The sequence below is a fragment of the Pantherophis guttatus genome, chromosome 5 (assembly GCF_059756535.1).
Source record: "Pantherophis guttatus breed Tessera chromosome 5, ASM5975653v1, whole genome shotgun sequence".
Taxonomy (NCBI): domain Eukaryota; kingdom Metazoa; phylum Chordata; class Lepidosauria; order Squamata; family Colubridae; genus Pantherophis; species Pantherophis guttatus.
The window spans coordinates 76,947,456-76,968,658 of NC_142067.1; the positions used below are offsets into that span (position 1 = coordinate 76,947,456).

Genomic DNA, 21,203 nt, shown 5'->3' on the forward strand with positions numbered 1-21,203 from the left:
ATTAAACAATTTGGCCCGAGATGAATTAAAACATCCCCATATTTAAAAACAGATTTAAAATTACTTATATACCGTTTGTTAGGTATGCTTCCTTCAATATCCAGGAAAGAAAACCCCACTCCCTTTGACCATCTAGCCTCTTCCGTCTCCAAACGGAGTTTTTCTAACCATTCTGCAGTCTCCTTTTCCGACTGGAAGGCAGTTGAACTGGCTGCCCCCATCTTTTCTTCTCCATCACTCCCCCGATCTGACATAGTTTGGATTTAACGTCCCCTCGGTTTTTGTCCGGGATGACTGGCTGTGACTTCCAGCTTAATGTCAGGTATGCTTCCTTCAATATCCAGGAAAGAAAACCCCAAACTCAAGCATTTTGAAGAATTTGGTACTTTTACTGAATAAGAAATGATTAACAACCCAGTTAAAGCTGGAAGTGAGCAAAACGCGCGAAATGCATTTACTAAGCTTCTTCCCCCCCTCGTGTTTATAAATCATCAGCCAATCCAAAGGTCTTCCAAAGGTCAGGTGGCAACACGTCTGGCAGCGTCATTCATCAGGAATGTGGAAACAGTTGGTCAGCTGTCCCCTTTTGAAGATTCAGTTTCATTTCTTACGAAGTCCCCTCCTACAAAGACAAAACCCCCTCCTGCTCCCTTCCCCCCCTTTGCTCCATACCTAATCCCTCCCCGTTTCTTATGGCAGCTGAAGCAGGCAAGCTGAGGCTGACATTCGGCCCCCCTTGCAGAAGAGACGTTAGTCCTAAATAAAAGGAAAGAAGAGAGAGAGAAACAGAATATATACAATAATTATGGTTTATCTGGGTATTTGGCATAGAATTGTTGTACTTTCTTGGGAACTCGGACATCCCGTTTATTTACCCATTCAGCCTGAGATACAGGAAAATGTTTCCAGGCAATCAGATATTGGACTTTACCATGGTGTTTTCTAGAGTCCAAGATTTCCTTAACCTCAAAATGTTGCTCCCCTTCTATGAGAATGGGAATTGGAGGGGTGCTTTGATCAGCCCTTAGGGGAGATGAGTGTTCAGGTTTCAATAAACTAACATGAAATACAGGATGTATTCGTCTCAAGGTTTTTGGCAATTCCAATTCAACTGTCACTGGATTAATCAGTCTAATCACACGGAATGGTCCTACATACTTAGGCCCCAGCTTTTTGGACTTCTGGGTGGTTTGTAAGTATTTGGTAGACAAATAGACTTTGTCCCCTACTTTATAAATGTGAGCTGGGGACCTTTTCTTATCAGCTTGCGCCTTATGAGCTCGGTGTGCCTCATCTAATGCCTTCCGAGTCACAGCCCAGGTGCTCCTTAGTTGTTCAATCCAATCCATCAGGGAGGGATTTTGGGGATCATCTTGAGGTAACTCGGGAATGGGTACAAAATCCTGGCCCGATGCGACCTTAAAAGGGGTGAATCCGGTGCTACTGTGTAGAGAATTGTTATATGCCACTTCTGCAAATGGCAACAAGTCTACCCAATTGTCCTGTTGGTAATTTACGTAACACCTAAGGTATTGTTCGAGCACCCCATTGGTTCTTTCACAAGCCCCATTTGTCTGAGGGTGGTGACTGGAACTCAACCCCTGTGCGGAGCCTATCAATTTCAAAAATTCTCTCCAGAAACTGGAAGTAAATTGCACACCCCTGTCAGAAATTATTCTTTTCGGAGACCCATGTAGTCGGTAAATCTGCCGAATAAACAATTTTGCGAGGGTTTTTGCTGAAGGGATCTTTGAGCAAGGTATGAAATGTACTTGTTTGGAAAACAAATCAGTTACTACCCAAATGACAGTGCAGCCCTCACTGTCTGGTAAGTCCACAATAAAATCCATAGATATTTCCTTCCATGGGGCATTCGGTCTAGCCACACTTTGCAGTAATCCTGGGGATTTTCCTGGAGGTCTTTTAGCCGAGGCACATACTGGACAGCTAGCCACATATGCCTCTATGTCTTTTTTAAGTGCAGGCCACCAAAACTGTCTCTTAACAAGATGTAAAGTCTTGACAAACGCAAAGTGTCCTGCGGCTTTGGCATCATGAGCATATTTCAATATGGTTGGCCTTAATGTGGTCGGAACATACAATTTCGATCCAACCCAAGCTAGTCCGTCACGAAGTGTGCATTCATTCGAGTGGATTTTAAACCACTCGTCAGCTTTTAGCGCTTCTCGTAACTTTTCGAGTAAATCCCCCGAGAGTTCTGGATCAGTTTTACTCTGTGCTCTGGTAGTGACAGGTGTTGCCAATTGCGTTAAGGGGATCATTGGTTGAACCACTTCCTTCTTTATGCTGTTGTACTGTGGCAATCTGGAAAGTGCGTCCGCCATGAAATTTTTTCCCCCAGGAAGGTAACGTAAAGTGAAATTGAATTGCTTGAAATGTTGGGCCCAGCGTGCCTGTTTGGGTGATAGTTTGCGTGGTGTTTTTAATGCTTCTAGATTCTTATGGTCAGTCCACACCTCGAAAGGGTGTTTCACCCCTTCTAAGAATTGTCTCCATGTTAACAGCGCCCATCTAACTGCAAACGCTTCTTTCTCCCATATGGCCCATCTCCTTTCTGTCTCGGATAGTTTACGGGATGTGTAAGCACAGGGTTGTAATATTCCATTCTCATTCTTTTGCAAGAGTATTGCTCCTATGGCGACGTCACTAGCATCAGCTTGTACTACAAAAGGTTGTTCTATGTCGGGGTGTTTGAGCACAGGTTCAGCTGCAAACAAGCGTTTCAGTTTTTCGAAAGTGGCCTGACAGTCCATAGTCCATTCTAGTGGTTTCGAGGGTTTGGGTTTTACTTCCCCTTTGGTTTTTAGCAAGTTTGTAATTGGTAGTGCGATTTTCGCGAAAGAGGGGATAAATTGTCTATAAAAATTAGCAAACCCTAAGAAACTCTGTAACTGTTTACGGGTGCGCGGTGCGGCCCATTCCATTACTGCCCGGACCTTTTCCGGGTCCATCTCTATTCCCTCATGCGATATACGATATCCAAGATAGTCGATTTTGTCTTGATGGAATTCACATTTAGAAAGTTTGGCATAGAGTTCAGCTGCTCTGAGTTTATTCAAGACCGCTCGAACCAATCTTACATGGTCGGCCATGTTGTCAGAATAAATTAGAATATCATCCAAATATACCAACACCCCCTTATATAGGTGCTCATGCAACACTTCGTTGATCAACTGCATGAATACAGCGGGGCCCCCTGTAGTCCAAAAGGGAGTACTCTAAACTGGAAACATCCCAGTGGGCAATTAAATGCTGTCTTCCATTCATCTCCTTCTTTTATTCTCACTCGGTAGTATGCCTCTCTTAAATCAAGTTTGGTAAAAAAATTTCCCTTCCCTAAATGGGCCAACATGTCCTTCATAAGTGGGAGGGGATAGACATAATCAACAACTAATCTGAAGGATCCATCTTTCTTTTTGCAGAACATTACTGGCGCTGCCACCTTGGGTTTGGCTCGTTCGATGAATCCCCGTTCTAAGTTTTTGTCAATAAAATTTCGCAATTCCCCCAATTCTTGAGGTGTCATGGGGTATATTTTTGGTTTGGGAAGCTTCACCCCTGGGAGTATTTCAATGGTGCAGTCAGTGGCCCTGTGGGGAGGTAGAGCATCCGATGCTTTTTCACTAAACACTTCCTTGAGGTCCCAATATTCCTTTGGAATTTTCTCTTCTCCCTCAATATAGTTAATGGCTACTGCTGCCCTTTCTGGTCTTATGTCGTCCCTTAGGGAGGGGCCTTCCTTTTCCGGAGTTGGTTCTGCCGTACGGATGCGCAGGACCCCCGTTCTCCAATTTACTCGTGGGTTCCATTTACGAAGCCAGGGCAGTCCTAGAATGAGGGGCCTTTCCATGCCAGGTGCTACGATAAAGCTGAGCTTCTCTACATGATTCCCCAACTGCAGTTCAAGGGGTTCGGTCATAAAACTAGCTGGGCCCCCTCCTGCAATCGACCCGTCTAATTGACAAAATGCAATGGGTCTTTTTAAAGTTTTCAGTCTCAGTCCCATTTCCTCCACTACTTTGGGGCTAATTATGCACCTAGTGCACCCAGAGTCCAACAGGGCTAACAATTGCGCGTGAGTTCCTGTGGAGGGCACCCTTACTTCTATGGGGATGAGTAAGGGTTCTTCCGTGTGACTCACCCGTTCGTCGGTGTCAGAGTCGGAGTCCGTCTCGCTGTCGTCATCGTTGGTCGGAGTTCCCAACTCACCCTGGTTCCGGGGAGTGAACTCAACGACTTCTCCTTTCAGGGCGGTGCCGCGGGTTTTGGCGGGTATTTTATCACCTTTCTTTTGGCTGGCCCCGGTGGCTTTTGGCGGTGGTTTGGAGACACATTCGGCCGCCCGGTGACCCTCCTTCCCACATTTGAAACAGGTGAAGGGCTTTGACTTGGGTTTGGATTCGGTCTTCCCGCCAGTCATCTTGGGCGCCCCCTTACGGTAGAAAGAGGATGACTGGTCCCCCATCCGCCTTCCTCGGAGTTCGCTCCATTTCAGCTCGATCTCCACATCCTCAGCTACTATGTACCATCTATCCAAATCATCGGGGACCCCCATGCTCCTGCAGTCTCGATATATCTCTTCATTCAATCCATCTTTGAAACTTTCCAAAAGAACCATTTCTGACCAGCCTGTCATATAGGGTGCTAGTTCAAGAAACTCTTGGATATACTCTGCCACCGGCCTCCGGCCCTGCTGAATACTCTTCATTCTGAGTCTTGCCTTTCGTTTGGCTAAATGGTCTTCAAAACGCCTTCTAAGGGCCCTCATGAACTGGTTGTAATTTCTCAGTAAGGGGGAGTTGTTATTGTGGAGAACCACCATCCACTCAGCAGCTACTCCCTCTAGGGCATTCACGACGCTTCTGACTTTTGCCGCCTCTGTTTCGTAGTCCTCCCCCCAGTCCTGCATGTGGTTCCACACTTGGGTCAGGAAAAATCCCAAGGTTTTAGGATTCCCATCAAACTTCCCAGGAAGGGGGGGGATTTTTGGTTTTTTACGTCTGCGGGGGGGGGGGGCCTGCAAGGCTGGGGTTCTCTGGCCGGCTGCATCTCTCCCTCGAGCTGCCGAAGCCTGGGATGTTCCCTCCTCAAAATCTTCCTCTCCCCCGCAGGCTGTCTCTTCGGGGGCCCCCCTGGGGTCTGCTTCCCCCTTCTCCACAGGAATTTCAAAAGACTCACGGTTTTTTCTGCTTTCTTCCACATCACGGATAAGCTGCAAGGTTTGGTCTATTATGAGGCATTCCTTCTGCTGTTGCATCCACACTGCCTCCTTTTTCCGGGGTCTGGAAATTGTCACTCCCCGGGGTTCCTCTCCCCAGTCCAGCAGTCTCCCCACTCCCTTTGACCATCTAGCCTCTTCCGTCTCCAAACGGAGTTTTTCTAACCATTCTGCAGTCCCCTTTTCCGACTGGAAGGCAGTTGAACTGGCTGCCCCCATCTTTTCTTCTCCATCACTCCCCCGATCTGACATAGTTTGGATTTAACGTCCCCTCGGTTTTTGTCCGGGATGACTGGCTGTGACTTCCAGCTTAATGTCAGGTATGCTTCCTTCAATATCCAGGAAAGAAAACCCCAAACTCAAGCATTTTGAAGAATTTGGTACTTTTACTGAATAAGAAATGATTAACAACCCAGTTAAAGCTGGAAGTGAGCAAAACGCGCGAAATGCATTTACTAAGCTTCTTCCCCCCCTCGTGTTTATAAATCATCAGCCAATCCAAAGGTCTTCCAAAGGTCAGGTGGCAACACGTCTGGCAGCGTCATTCATCAGGAATGTGGAAACAGTTGGTCAGCCGTCCCCTTTTGAAGATTCAGTTTCGTTTCTTATGAAGTCCCCTCCTACAAAGACAAAACCCCCTCCTGCTCCCTTCCCCCCCTTTGCTCCATACCTAATCCCTCCCCGTTTCTTATGGCAGCTGAAGCAGGCAAGCTGAGGCTGACACCGTTTAAAAGGGAAAGTTAGGTCAGGTCAGCCTGTTGGATTAAAAAGGTCTTTGATTAATTAATTATATATGCCAGAATTCTAATTTTCCTCTACAGATTTTAACTGTCTAAGAAAGGAGTCCACCTTGAGGTCTTGACAGAGAAGAAAATTTATTAAGCTATACTCATTATGAAAAAAATGTGGATCTGATACAATGAATAAGAAAATTATTTTGCTTTAGTTTATTTAGGTTTCTCAGCACAGTTTAATGGGTAACATCAAGATAAAGTCTCATTAAATCTAATGGTTTAATTCTGATCTCAAAGAAATTTATATATCAGCAACTTTGATAATACTCTTTACAGTAACTGTGTTTTCACAGTAATGGTGGGATTCAAATTTTTTTACTACTGGTTCTGTGGTCGTGGCTTGGTGGGTGTGGCTTGGTGATCATGTGAATGGGTGGCGTGGCTGGGTGATCATGTGACTGGGTGGGCGTGGCCAACTCGACATCACTCATGTTGAGGGGCGCCTTGCCCCATTTGCCTGGTCTTCTGGTCTTTGTCTATTAATTTCTCTCTCTCTCTCTCTCTCTCTCTCATCTCTCTTTCTCTCTCTCTCACTCATTTCTCTCTCATTTCTCTCTATTTCTCTCTCATTTCTCTCACTCACTCTTTCTCTTTCTTTTTCCTTCTTTCTTTTTCTCTTCTCTCTCCTCTCTCTTTTTCTTTCTCCCTATCTCTCTCATTTCTCTTTCTTTCTCCCTCTCTCTCTCATCTCTCTCTCTCATCTCTGTCTTTTTCTTTCTTTCTCCCCCTCTCTCTCATCTCCTCTCTCCTCTCTCTTTTTCTTTCTCCCTATCTCTCTCATTTCTCTTTCTTTCTCCCTCTCTCTCTCATCTCTCTCTCTCATCTCTGTCTTTTTCTTTCTTTCTCCCCCCCTCTCTCATCTCCTCTCTCTCATCTCTTTTTCTTTCTCCCTACCTATCTCTCTCATTTCTCTCTCTTTATTTCTTCCTATCTCTCTCTTCTCATCTCTCTCGCTCTCATCTCTCTCTCTCTCTTTCTCTCTCTCATCTCCTCTCTGTCTTTTTCTTTCTCCCTATCTCTCTCATCTCTCTTTATTTCTCTCTATCTCTCTCTTTCTCATCTGTCATCTCTGTCATCTCTCTCTTTCTCCCTCTTTCACATCTCTCTCTCTCTCTCTCATCCCTCATCTCTCTCTCCCTCCCTCCCTCTATCCGTGTCATAATTGACTCCAGCAGGAGGAGGAGGGGATGCCGTGTCCCCCATTATGAAGCGTGCTAAATTTAAGTGTGCTGCGTGAGGCACTACAAGAGCAGCAAGCAGCCATGGAGGCGGCAAGAGGAATATGGGGAGACACGTGACTTTCTCTCCACCTGAGACACCGGCGACAGCTGACACTACTGCTGTCGCTGCCTCCATGGCTGCTCGTTGCTCTTGCAGCCCCCTCCTCCTCCTTCTGGAGCTCATTACAAGCATTAGCTACAGCCTTGGCAATCTAACAAAATGTCTTTCAGCTCTTCGACTTTAAGAGCGGAAGAAGCCAAGAAGCTGAGAGCAAAAGTAGTGGTGGTGGGGGCAACAGGAGCATGTCCCCCTGCAGGGACACATGGAGGCAGACACCACGCCTCTGAGGAAAAGAGGAGGTAGCAAAGCCCTGGCTGTCACATGGGACGGAGGGAGGCAGATGTCGAGATCCCCTCGACACTCAGCGCTATGGCGGTAGCCGCGGATCCTGGCGCCGTGACTGTGGAGTTGGTTCCGGCGCTGCACAGACCTGGATCGGCGGAAGGGGCGTTGGGCGGGGCTATCATTTGCACAGGTGATGGGAGGTGATTAGTATAAGTGATAGGCAGTCGGTCACGATGCGGTCGGAGCCAGGGTTTGTTTTGACCGCCCTTCCTCTGTTTTACTAGATTCGCTGACTCACGCAGGGGCTGGGCTATGCTAAGCCGGAAGGGCGTGTGAGCTGTTGTGATTATTGGGCGCGTTATTTAAAGGCGTTGGGAGGCGACCGCTCCCAACGCCGACTTTGTATGCCATTGCATTGATTGTTTTCTTTGACGCTGACGGTGCTGATGACCGTTTGGAATAAACCGCTTACAACTAAGCCTTTGCAGCGTTTTTCCTTCCCGACGTCTCCAGACACGCAGCAGGAAGCTAGACAGAAAGTCGGCGTTTCGTATCCTTTTTTGCTGGTCTATCCCGTCGGGGCTGCGCCTGGGATGGCGGAAGGCACGACGGTCGGGTCACGGCGATAGAGGAAGAAGCGGCGGATGACACCATGGTGGAGGCTGCTCCAGGTGTTCAGGTAGCTGAGGAGGGGGAGTCGCCAGCGGTCCGCCCTAAGGAGAAGCTGGTGCAGGGAGAGGCAGCCCCTGCAGAAGACAGGGCTTCCGGTTATAGTGGAATGAAACCTGTTATGGGGGAATGGTGGCAGAGCTCTGCTCTCACCAGTGCGAAGCCCCTCTCTCCCCAGACGGGGGAAATGTCCTTTCAGGGGTGGAGGGAGCGAAGATGGTTGGACGACGAGGAATGTGATTGGAGCCATTCCACGGGACTAGGAGCTTCCACCCTGGATGTTTTACGTGAAAAGTTTGGAGAGGGGAGCTTCAGAGATGCTCCCTCCTGGCAACCGTGGTTGCCAACTCAAGAATCATGGCAGAGTCATGGGGAGACCCGCAGCAGTTCCGGAACCTGTTTCCAGTTGGCAAGTCCGAAGCTCCGCATTGAAAGGGGGGTGTACAGACCCGGCAAGAGAGACCCCCTCCCCTCAGGTCCCGCACCCTCGGTAGGGGGGTCCTCGCGAGGGGTGGATCAGAACCATGACGCCTTGCGACGGTCTGGGTCTCAACAGGGCCAAGGGGGACCCCGTGGTCCTACCCCTCAGCAAAGAGAGGTGTTCCAGGATGCCCGGCCGGGGGCCCCAGCCCCGCTTTGGATGCTGGGGGTAGGCGCCCCTCAACAACAATACTGGGGCCCTCCCCCCATACAGGCCACATTTGATGGTAGTGCAGACAGGGTCTCTTTATTTTTGAGCCAAATACTGAGTTACATGGATCTTTACGGCCGTCTCTATCCGTCCCAGTGGGCTATGGTGGTTGCTATCACCACTGTCTTAACAGGTGAGGCAGCAGATTGGGTCGCTGATCTGCATAGCGACCATGCAAAAGAACTGGCCAGTGTGGGACTTTTCCTAGAGGCATTACGCTGCCGGTTTGAAGACCAGTCCAGAACACAGTTGCTTGAAAGCGATTTGGTAGCCATTAAACAGGGGGGTCGACCGGCGAGACAGTATGTGAAAGAATTCCGCACTGTGGCTGGTCAGCTCCGTACATGGCCTGAACGTCTCCTAGTGCACCAATTCCGTCTAGGATTGGATAGAGAATTACGGCAAGCATGTGTTTATCGAGGACTGCCACCTAAGCTGTCAGAGTGGTTCAGCGCAGCGGTAGATTTAGATGTTGGCCTACGAGAATTCCGCAACCGGGGAGCGAGTAGTCTTTCTTCCCCCCCCCCGTCGGCCCATGGAACGACCAGTGACCCCAAAAGGAGTGAACACCTCCACACCTCGTTCTCTAGTCCCTCTGGGGAGGGGAACGATTCGTTGTTTCAGGTGTAACCAGTTGGGCCATCGTGTAGCCGACTGTCCCATACCTCCTGTTCCACTCACCACTACACGAGGTCCCCCACAGTCAACTGGGAGAGGCCGTGAACGGGCACGTTCGTCGTCAGAGAGGTCCAGAGTGGTTACCCCCATGGCATCACGAGGTACCCGAGGGACGAATGGAGAGTCAGACGGGCCCCTCCACCAAGACAGTGTCCTGCTGGTTCCGGATAGCAGTGATGATGAGGCGCCCGTTGATCCTATGGTAAGTGATCCTGTACATCCGTTTGTCATTCCAGTTACTCTGAGACACCTTCAGACTAAAAGGGCCATTCAACACAATGCCCTGATAGATTCGGGGTGTACCCGGTGTCTCATCCGGAACAGTGTAGCCAGAGAGTTAGGGTTGCAGTCAGCAAAATTACAAAATCCCATTCGTTTTGAGCAGATGGATGGCTCTCTCCTGGGTGACACGGCTGCAACTCGGGTTACCGAGTTAGTGCGCCTGGAAATTGGGGAACATTGGGAGAACATTCGTTTTGTCATCGTAGATACAATAGTGGAACCTATTATTTTAGGCCTAGCATGGTTGGATAAATGGAGGCCCAACATATGGTGGGAAGGCAGTTACCGACACCTTAGATTAAGTGTCGGACCAGAACCAGAACCAGAAACCAGGGTCGGGCATGCGGGGTTGCAGAGGGATACTTTAGCTGACTCATCACAACTAGGATATCCTGCCATATATAAAGACCTAGCAGAGGTGTTTAACGAAGAGGAGTGTGAGGTATTACCCCCTCACAGAGCGACTGATTGCGCTATAGAACTAAAGCCGGGTGTTAGGTTGCCAAAGCCAAGAATGTATGCTATGACAAAACCAGAGTTGGAAGAACTCAGACGATATATTGATAAAAACTTAGCCAGGGGCTTCATCCAACCGAGTCGGTCACACATGGCTGCCCCTGTTTTATTCCGCGAAAAGAAGGACGGCGGTTTACGTTTGTGTGTGGACTTTCGGGGGTTGAATGCTGTATGTGTCGAACATCTGTACCCTCTTCCATTAATGAAAGATCTACTGGCTACCCTGTCAACCGGACGAGTGTTCACAAAGTTAGACCTATGGGAGGCGTACTACAGAGTACGTATAAAGCCGTGAGTGGAAGACCATGTTCAACTGCCCTTTAGGTAGCTATAAATTTAAGGTGATGCCGTTTGGTCTGCAAGGGGCTCCCGCTGTTTTCATGCAAGTGATAAATGAGGTATTGCATGAGCACTTATATCGAGGTGTCCTGGTATATCTGGACGATATTCTCATTTATACCAGGACGATGGAAGAACATACAGCGTTGGTGAGACAAGTATTGAGTAAATTGTTACAGGCAAAACTTTTCGTCAAACTATCTAAATGCGAGTTCCACTGCACAAAGTTGGACTACTTAGGCTATCGTATCTCAGAGAACGGGTTGGAGATGGACCCCAAGAAAGTGAATACAGTACTGGAATGGCAGGCGCCTACAACACGGAAACAGCTGCAAAGCTTCCTTGGCTTTGCAAATTTTTATAGACAATTCATCCCCGCGTTTGCGCAGATAGCTCTCCCTTTGACCGACTTACTTCGTACAAAAGAACTAGGTCTGAAAGCAAGACCAGGACAAGTATTAGTGTGGACCCCCGCTTGTCAAAGAGCTTTTGACAGTTTAAAGACTCTGTTTTCCCAGGCACCAATATTACAACATCCTGACCCGACCTTACCATTTATTGTACAAGCCGACGCTAGCGACGTTGCCGTGGGGGCTGTGTTGTTACAAAGAACTAGTAATGGGTTGTTGCACCCATGCGCTTATACATCCCGCAAACTGACAACTACAGAACGACAGTGGGTTATTTGGGAAAAAGAGGCATTTGCTGTGCGGTGGGCGCTGCTTACCTGGAGGCATTTGTTGGAGGGCAGTGGTACAAAATTCGAAGTGTGGACGGATCATAAAAATCTGGAGGCCCTTCAAAGCCCCAGACGTCTGTCACCAAAACAAGTACGTTGGGCACAGTATTTTCAAAGGTTCGATTTCGAGTTAAAATATGTGCCAGGAGGAAAAAACTTCCTAGCAGATGCTCTATCACGACTTCCTCAGTTTGACAGCAAAAGGGAAGAGGTCGTACAAGCAATGATCCCTGATCATCAGCAGTGGGCTCGAACGGCACATACCAGATCCTCTCCTTCATGGGAAGATGTTCTACGTCGAGAAGTGATTACGGACGCCTGGCTGAAAGAACATGGATCGAAAGTGACCACCGAAATGGTTTTGCTTGGATAGGCACCAAGCTGTATATCCCTGAATCATTAAGGCAGTCAGTGTTACAGAGGTGTCACGATGCAAAAACAGCGGGACGCTTCGGGTTTCTGAAAACATTACACTTAGTAAGACGCCAGTTTTGGTGGCCGCGTATAAGGAAAGAAGTTGAACATTATGTAAAAGGGTGTAAGGTGTGTGCAATGACTAAACCTCGCCCGGGAAAGCCGCTCGGCCTTTTACAGTCGGTAGCAGAACCAAGTAGTCCCTGGGAAGAGATAGGTATGGATTTTATTGTAGACCTCCCGGAGAGTAGTGGCAATACGGTGATATGGACTGTAGTTGATCTTTTCTCCAAGCAGGCTCATTTTATCCCGTGTCATGGTTTGCCGTCAACTAGGAAGTTGGCGAAACTTTTTATATGGCACATATACCGGCTACATGGTGCACCCCGACACATTATTTCCGACAGGGGTGTACAGTTCACCTCAATGTTTTGGCGCAATTTTGTAAAAATGTTAGGCTCGTCACAAGGTCTGAGTTCTGGGTTCCATCCTAGTACCAATGGAGCAGCAGAGAGAACAAACGCCATGGTGGAAAGGTACTTACGCTGTTACGTATCGTACCAACAATCAGATTGGTCTGAATTACTCCCTTTTGCGGAAATGGCGTATAATAATACTGTTCATGGGAGTACAGGGGTCACGCCATTCCAGGTTGTTTCGGGTAAGGACTTTCCTGCAATCCCCAAATTGGCTCTCCAGGACCAGGATAGGGTGTCACCAGATAGTTGGGCTGCTCGTATTAAAGGTCTATGGCCCCGAATAAAAGAGGCGTTGGACAAAGCAACTGAAACCTATAAATACCAAGCCAACAAGAGAAGAGCAGACCACAAACCATTTGTAGTTGGGGATTTAGTCTATTTGTCTACGAAATATCTAAAACTACGAACCCCCAGTCGTAAATTGGGGCCCAAATACCTAGGGCCCTTTCCTGTTGTAAAAGTGATTAACCCCGTTACAGTGGAATTAAAACTACCACCACTATTGGGGAAAGTCCATCCTGTGTTCCATAGTAGTCTCCTAAAACCAATAGATGTCATTCGGGAACATACAATAAGACCAGGCCCAGTGGACGGAGACCACTACGAAGTCGAAAATGTATTAGACTCAAAACTTAGCAGGGGAATACTGAAGTATTTAATCAAGTGGAAGGGGTATCCATTCGAGGAATCTTCATGGGTTACGGCTACGAATTTGAGGGCTAGTCGACTACTTGATCGGTTTCATAAAAAGTATCCACATAAACCTGGGCCCCAGGGTACTGATATACAACCCTAATATGTGGTTAACATCGATTTCGTTGTGTATTCCAGGAGGACACCTGGTAGGGGGAGCCGCCTGTCGAGATCCCCTCGACACTCAGCGCTATGGCGGTAGCCGCGGATCCTGGCACCGTGACTGTGGAGTTGGTTCCGGCGCTGCACAGACCTGGATCAGCGGAAGGGGCGTTGGGCGGGGCTATCATTTGCACAGGTGATGGGAGGTGATTAGTATAAGTGATAGGCGGTCGGTCACGATGCGGTCGGAGCCAGGGTTTGTTTTGACCGCCCTTCCTCTGTTTTACTAGATTCGCTGACTCACGCAGGGGCTGGGCTATGCTAAGCCGGAAGGGCGTGTGAGCTGTTGTGATTATTGGGCGCGTTATTTAAAGGCGTTGGGAGGCGACCGCTCCCAACGCCGACTTTGTATGCCATTGCATTGATTGTTTTCTTTGACACTGACGGTGCTGATGACCGTTTGGAATAAACCGCTTACAACTAAGCCTTTGCAGCGTTTTTCCTTCCCGACGTCTCCAGACACGCAGCAGGAAGCTAGACAGCAGATGCTCATGTCACCCTTGCCACCACTACTTTTGCTCTCGGCTTCTTCCATTGGGGGGCTCTTAAAGTCGATCTTGAAGAGCTGGAAGACATTTTGTTAGATCACCACCAAACTCATTGGTGTAGGCATAGCCCCTGGATACCTTTTTGGGCAATGTTCTTCCAAAGGTCATCCAAGTCTTCTCCTTCTCGGCTTTAACATGTGAGAGCAAACATGCATACACCTTACGGTGCCAGGACCTTCTGTGAGGAGATGGTGCATGCCCACACACCGTCTCCTCGCAGAAGGTGCGTGTGAGGTGTGTGTGTGTTTGCTCACACACGTTAAGGCTGAGAAGGAGGAGAAGACTTGGTCAAACTTTTCTGCCTCCCTCTCTTCTGACACTGGCCAGGCAGGTGAGCAGTGTTGCATGGGGCAAGTGTCCTCCCAGCAAGCGCCAGCTTCCTGGCCAGGCAGGTGAGCCTCTTCCTGGCTAACATGCGTATGCAGCCTCCCGAGCCAGGGGGGGAAAACATTCTCCCAGCCAGCGCAGCCAGGCGGCTTCCTGGCCAGGTGGCAACTTAGCCAGCCATGTGAACCTGCAGACCGGGGGGGGGGAGGGCAAACTAGGCCACAGCCAGCATGGCCTGGAATGGAGCCGTGTCCTGGCTTAGCCAGCCACGCAAGCCCAGGGACTGTGGGGGGGGGCCTGCAGCAAGCTCCAGGGATGTGGGGGGCTAGCATGACTCACAGATTTACCTGTAGAGAGGAGGAGGTAGATCAGGGCCATTCAGTTGGGGCACAGGCAGGGGTGAAATGCTACCGGTTCGGACTGGTTCGGGAGGACCGGTAGCGGAGATTGAGGCTAGTTCACCGTACCGGTAGCAATTGCTGTCTGGCCACGCCCCCGAACCAGGCCAAAGCCTGCAGTCCTGCCATGCTTCCCTGCCTTCCATGCAGCCTTCCTGTGACCAGCTTGTGAAGGCAGGCAAGTGGAAGGCCACGTGGAAGGCAGGCAAGCTTCGCAGGGCTGCGGGGAAGGGAGCTAGCAGCTTACTCCCTTCCCAGCGTGCCCACCTTCCACGCTGCCAAACTCATTGTTCAGAGCGTCAGCGATCTAAGGAAACATCTTCTTACACCTTTTCCTCCCCATTCCCCCCTCGTTTTTCCATTTCTGTGCCTGGATTCTGCTAATTACACTTCTCCTCCCCATTCCTCCCCCTTGTTTTTCCATTTCTGTGCCTGGATTCTTCTAATTACACTTCTCCTCCCCATTCCCCCCCTCGTTTTTCCATTTCTGTGCCTGGATTCTGCTTCTGCAAAAGAAGGCTCCGATGTTCGCTTGGGTGGTGGAAGGAAACACAAAGCGTTGGAGGCTTCAGAAGGGCAGAATGAGCTTCAAAATGTGCAGCTTCTGTGTTCTGTCCCCCATCCTCACACAGACAAATGCAATATCAAACACACTTGCCAATAATTTATTGTATAAACAGACCAGAATTCCTGGCAGACGAGAGTTCTGGCAGCTAACTGTAAAACGCCTGCCCAGTCCAATTAGTACTCCCAAAAAACAGGAGAGGCCTTATCTGCAGTTCGTTTCCAGAGCGACAAATTATCCACAAGAGTTTAATCCAAAATATATCTGAGCCGAAGTGCAGGATTCACGATGTGACTCTTTAGAGTTTAAACTTTTGTCCGTCACAAAGCTTGCCGAGCAATCGTGCCCCCTTTTATCCCTTGTGGAGTGTGGTTCGGTGACTCAACTCAATCCCTGGCCCTCCCACACCTCTTCCTTTGCTGCGCATGCTTCTCCCTCTGACGCTGCTTGGGATCAAGCCAGGATTCATCATTATCACTCTCTATCAATGGGTGCTCCGAAATGCCTTCCTCCTGGCCCATCCCAGGCTGTTCTTCCTGGCCTTCAGATGGAACCTGAGGCATTGCCAGAGAGGAGGGTCTGGAGAGGGAGGCCTTGTCAATTCCTCCCCCTCACCTTCTGAGTCCTCTTCCTCCTGAGGACAGGCTCGGGAGTCGGAGTCATAACATCCTGGCTCTAACAGTGAGTGATGTCAAGTTGGCCACGCCTACCCAGTCACATGACCAGCAAGCCACACCCACAGAACCAGTAGCAAACATTTTTACATTTCACCCCAGGTGCAGGCACCACGTGGGAAGGCAGCTTAGGCAGGCAAGCCACAGAATAGAGACTGTGTGCATGCGTGAGTGCTACACATTGTGCTATGCCACCGGAGAAGTGAGGAGTGACTGGGTGGGGTGAGCAGGCAGGGTGAGCGGCAGGCGGGCAGGCAGGCAGGCAGGGGCAGGGCCAGCCAGAAGTGATAATTGCCAGTTCAGCGAACCAGTTAAAATTTCTGCCAGCGGTTCACCCGAACTGGTCCAAACTAGCTGAATACCACCTCTGTTTCACAGCATGGTATATTGTAACATGTGACCTAGTATCATATAATTGCAATTAGTTACTAGTTTTTTCCAAATAGCTAGACTCAAAATAATTTATTAATTTTTGGAGATTCTGCAAAAGCTGGCAGAAAATGAGGGGTTCCAATGCCTTATAATATACATAATTATGTATGGCTGCTAATGTGATCCACATGAAAAAAAAGTTGGAAGTCCGATAAAGGAATTCAAATGAAATTCTTTACAAAAGTGGTTGTCTCAGACTGTCTCAGACTAGGTTAGGACTTGACTGTTGGGACAGCACAATTTATGATGTCCTGTTTTTCTGTCAGCTCAAGGACTGAAGTTATGTGTGTTAATATGGCTGTGAAGAAGGGGCCTAAGTTTAACTATTGTGGTTTACAAAAAAACCCTTGTGGAATCTGATTGTTTTTATTTTTTATAACAATTATCAAAATATATTCAAATGAAGAATTTGAATTCCTATTTAATTTTAAGTATCCAAATAAAAGAAACTATGGTCTTCAATAGAAAATCATGATGAAGATCTCACTGTTGAAAATAAATTTATTTGTCTTAAAGGAATTATTCTAAGAGAAACCAGTAAGATTGGAAATCTATTGGATGTTAACCAATCTACTCTCCTTACTCTTTTTTGACTAAGTTATTATGAGGTAGACAATGGGCGTATCCAGGGGTGAAATGCTCCTGGTTCGGACCAGATCGCCCGATCCAGTAGTGATGGAGGCAGGTGGTTCAGAGCACTAGTAGCAAAAATCTCTGCCCATGCCCAGCTGAGCCGCATCAGAGGCTTTTTTTTTTTTTTACTTTTAAAAGCATTTTTTTAACAACCTCTTTGGTCGAAAAAATGCTTTTAAAAGTAAAAAAAAAAGCCTCTGATGATCACATGGCTCAACTTGGATCATCAGAGGCATTTAAAAGAAAAAAAAACCCTTTTTTTCTTTTAAATGCCTCTGACGATCCAAGCTGAGTTGCCTGATCGTCAGAGGCATTTAAAAGAAAAAAAGTCTCTGCCAATCAGGCAACTCAGCTGGGATCATCAGAGCCTTTTGAAAGCAATTTTTTACAACCTCTTCGCCAAAGAGGTTGTAGAAAATATGGTTTTATAAGTAAAAAAGAAAATGGCCACACCCACCCAGTCACATTACCCCCCCACACCAAGCCACGCCCACAGAACAGGTAGTAACAAATTTTAGATTTCACCACTGGGCATATTTATACTTGACAACTAGGCAGTGAGCATATTCCATTAATTGTTTTTAAAGGACATAGGCCTATGAGCCTATGAAAAAATAAGTTCAATACAAAACAGTATATTGCACAAAGATAGATTGAAACTAGGAAAGAGAACCTGGTTCTGCTATGTAAGATGCTAGCTCTGTCCTAAATAAGTGCTTTGCAGTTTCTCAGCATCTTCTGCTGAATAAGATTTTTCCTCGGCAGTACTAATTACTGTTTTTATTACTGTACTTTTGCCTGTTAGTTTCCCTATCCTATACCATTTTGTGTGCTACATAGGCTACTTCTTGGTGTTGCTGGCCCCATCTATTCACTGCTAGTGGTACTGGTTGATTTGGAATATATGGGAGTCAGGGTGAAATTGACAAATCCTATTTCTCCTTTTACCTGGAGTGACAACTCATGGATGCAGCAGAGGTGTGGAGCATAGGGCATGGGGTGAAGTATAAGGAATCCCAGATGCCCTGGGAGGACTCCATCATGCCTTACCTACAAACTTTTTTCCATTGCTAGCTGACCTATTTTGGGTGTGGTTTGACATTTTCCAGAAAGATAGCAAGTGATGGTGTCAACAGGTGACACTTGACGGGAAGGGAAATGCAGGGCATCCAGGGGTGAAATGCACCTGTTCGGACTGGTTCTGCCATCCGGGTAGGGAAAATTTTGACTGGTTTCGAGAACTGGTAGGGATAATTTTGATTGGACCCGCCAACCTCTCCTATATTCTGTTGTTTATTAGCTCAGCTGATTCGTACAGCAGAGCGATTGCCATCTCAGCTGAGCTAAGAAACAGCAAATGAGTCTTAGTTTCATTTGCCCTCAGCTAGAATAATAAAGGGACACTTTCTGCCGCTTTTTTTTCTCCCCCACCCCCCCCCAAGCAGGGAAAGGAATACTAGCTTTAATGAGATGTCTGGGCATTCAGCCAAGAGCAATTATCACCTCCTTAAAATGTTGCAAAGCAAACCACCTTGCCTGAATTGAGAAATTGCCTCAAAAGAAACCGCCTTTTGCTTCCTCTGGAGCAAAAGCAGAGTGCCACTTCCAGGGAAGATTTCTCTGTGTCTTCTATTTTAATTCCACAGCAGAACAAAAAAGCCTCTTCCTGTAAAGGCTTTTCTAGTTCTTTATTCTGATTTTCTCCTGGGGCAAAAGAAAGCCCTTTCTAGTGAAGCAGTTCTACTGGTTAATTGTTCTCAATGTCAGGAAGTTTCTTCTAAGTTTTAGGTTGCCCAGAAACTTGTGAATGAGATTTCACAGAACCAGGGCTGTAGAACAACTTAGTTTACGTAGGTAAAACCTGGCTAGAAAGAATATGCATATATATATATATATATCCCACCCCCTCATCTCCATCTCCATCCCTACCCCACCCACCTCTCTGGAGACAAAAGGAAGAGGCTGAGTAGCGTTTCACATGCTGGGTTGGGAGGAATGAAAGTGCCCCACCCAGTCACCCATCCAGCGGAGCCATTGCTCGCCCGCTCCAAGTGGAGTCATTGCTTTAGCCCACTCAGTAACAGTGGGGAGGGGGGGAGAGAAGAAAGAAGGCATTTTGGCAAATTCATTTACACCTCTCTCCTTTGGCTGGATTTTTATTAATTGTCCTCTAAAGAATTCTCATTTCTGAGTAAATCAACTGTTCCATTTGAAATACTAGGCAAATATTTCACGCTGCAATCCTAGCATTGAATTTAGTGAGACTTACTTCCGAATAAACCAACTGTTCCTCCCTGTATTTGTTGGGGGGAGGGAGAGAGAGGAAGGAAGAAGGAAGGCATTTTGGCAAATTCTTTTACACCTCTCTCCTTTGCCTGGATTTCTATTACACCCCCTCCTAATTTCTATTAGCCCCCAATTGGTTGGGGGCTAACTGTCACAGAGGGCGGAACACCCAGGATGAACCCTTTTTCTGCGAATGGGCCATGTCGAAGGGTGTGGGTCACAGGGGCCGGTGGCCTATTCCCCAGGGCAAATGACTGGAAGTGTGCCAGCTGAGGAGATAAGTCAGGGGAGAATCGCCCAAGGAGAAACGCCCAAGGAGAATGAAAAGTCAGAGACTAAAAATCCCATTCCCTCCTCAGTGATGAGGCTAGAGACTGGTACTGTCCTTGCAGCTTCAATGCAGGACAGTTTAAAGGCAATCATTGATGGATGCCCTCAGTGGTGAAATCTAAACATTTTCCCTACCGGTTCTGTGGGTGTTACTTGGTAGTCATGTGACTGGGTGGGCATGGCCAACTCAATGTCACTCAGGTCAAGGGGTGCCTTGCCTGGCCCCTCCCCTCCCAGCCATTCCTTGTCACACCCAGCATCAACATATATATAGTTCTGTAAAAATGTTGTTCATTTTTTTTCAACTTTATTTTCTACATACTATAGATGTACTTTCATGGACCACTGAAAGGAGGAAATGGCTCACATGCTTTGCTATTACTGCCTTTTAAGCTATCAGCTATCTGAGTCTCCCAGAGAGCAACACAGAGTTGCAGTTTGTCAGCAGAAAAAAGGCCCAGAAACTTGTGAATGAGATTTCACAGAACCAGGGCTGTAGAACAACTTAGTTTACGTAGGTAAAACCTGGCTAGAAAGAATATGCACATAAAAGCCTACGAAAAAGAAAAAGACACATTGTACCTTTACAGGGAGGATATCTGAGAAGTGGGTGTGGCTCACTGATGACGCCTTAAAAGGCAGAAATAGCTATCTGAGTCTCCCAGAGAGCAACACAGAGTTGCAGTTTGTCAGCAGAAAAAAGGCCCAGAAACTTGAGAATGAGATTTCACAGAACCAGGGCTGTAGAACAACTTAGTTTATGTTGGTAAAACCTGGCTAGAAAGAATATGCACATAAAAGCCTGTGAAAAAGAAAAAGACATATATATAAGGTTAAGCAAAGTGGAGAAAATGTGTCTTTCAGCGGGGGCAATTGAGATTGCTAGGATATCACTTCCAGGCAGGGTGGGGGTGGGGGTGGGTGATGGAAGAGAGGAGACACATTCCCTGAGTGGTTTACAACACCAGCATATTGCTCCCACTCCAACAATCCTCGTTTTATATAGAATTCAGTTCCCTAAAACAACGTCCATCTTCCTTTATTTTATTTTATTCCCCCCCACCACCACCCCCAATAGCCTGGTCTCCAGTTCAGAAGAGGAACCAATTGCTCTCTGGAGTGTGATCGAGTGAAATGGCCTTTTATCTCTGCACCTGCCTTCCTTTCCTTTTTCACAGACACACAGACACACACATACAACCTTTGCTAAGCTCCACCCCTCTAGAGGAGCCTCAAACATGCCTAGTTGCCATGTTATGGTGGGTGGGTGGGTGGGTGGGTGGGTGGATGGATGGAAGGAAGGAAGGAAGGAAGGAAGGAAGGAAGGAAGGAAGGAAGGAAGGAAGGAAAAATTATCTTCTATTGGACCCTTCCAGACTTGGTTAACTAACTGGCTGGAGGGAGGGAGGGAGGGAGGGAGGGAGGGAGGCTTTTAGTCCGCTCAGTAACAGTGTCCCTGTATTGGTTGTGGGGGGCGGGGGGAGGAGAGAGAGATGGAGGAAGGAAGGAAGTCAGGCATTTTGGCAAATTCTTTTACACCTCTCTCTTTTCGCTGGATTTCTATTAATTGTCCTCTAAAGAATTCTCATTTCCAAGTAAACCAACTGTTTGTCATGGGACAGTACAATTTATGATGGCCTGTTTTTCTGCCAACTCAAGGACTCAAGTTGTGTGTGTTAACATTGCTGTGAAGAAGGGGCCTATGTTTAACAGATCAGTAACTGCTTTCACATTGGAATAATGAGTTTG

General features: G+C 47.6%; 1 protein-coding gene across 1 annotated transcript; it reads right to left on the reverse strand.

Moving 5' to 3' along the window:
* Positions 1–368: 368 nt before the first annotated feature.
* Positions 369–5,458, reverse strand: LOC148113473 (uncharacterized). Its single transcript, XM_087871563.1, has 2 exons — positions 4,163–5,458; positions 369–756 (listed from the first exon to the last, which is right to left on the reverse strand). The coding sequence occupies exons 1-2, from the start codon at positions 5,456–5,458 to the stop codon at positions 751–753; spliced, it is 1,302 nt and encodes a 433-aa protein (XP_087727689.1). The 3' UTR covers positions 369–750.
* Between the last annotated feature and the right edge of the window lie 15,745 nt (positions 5,459–21,203).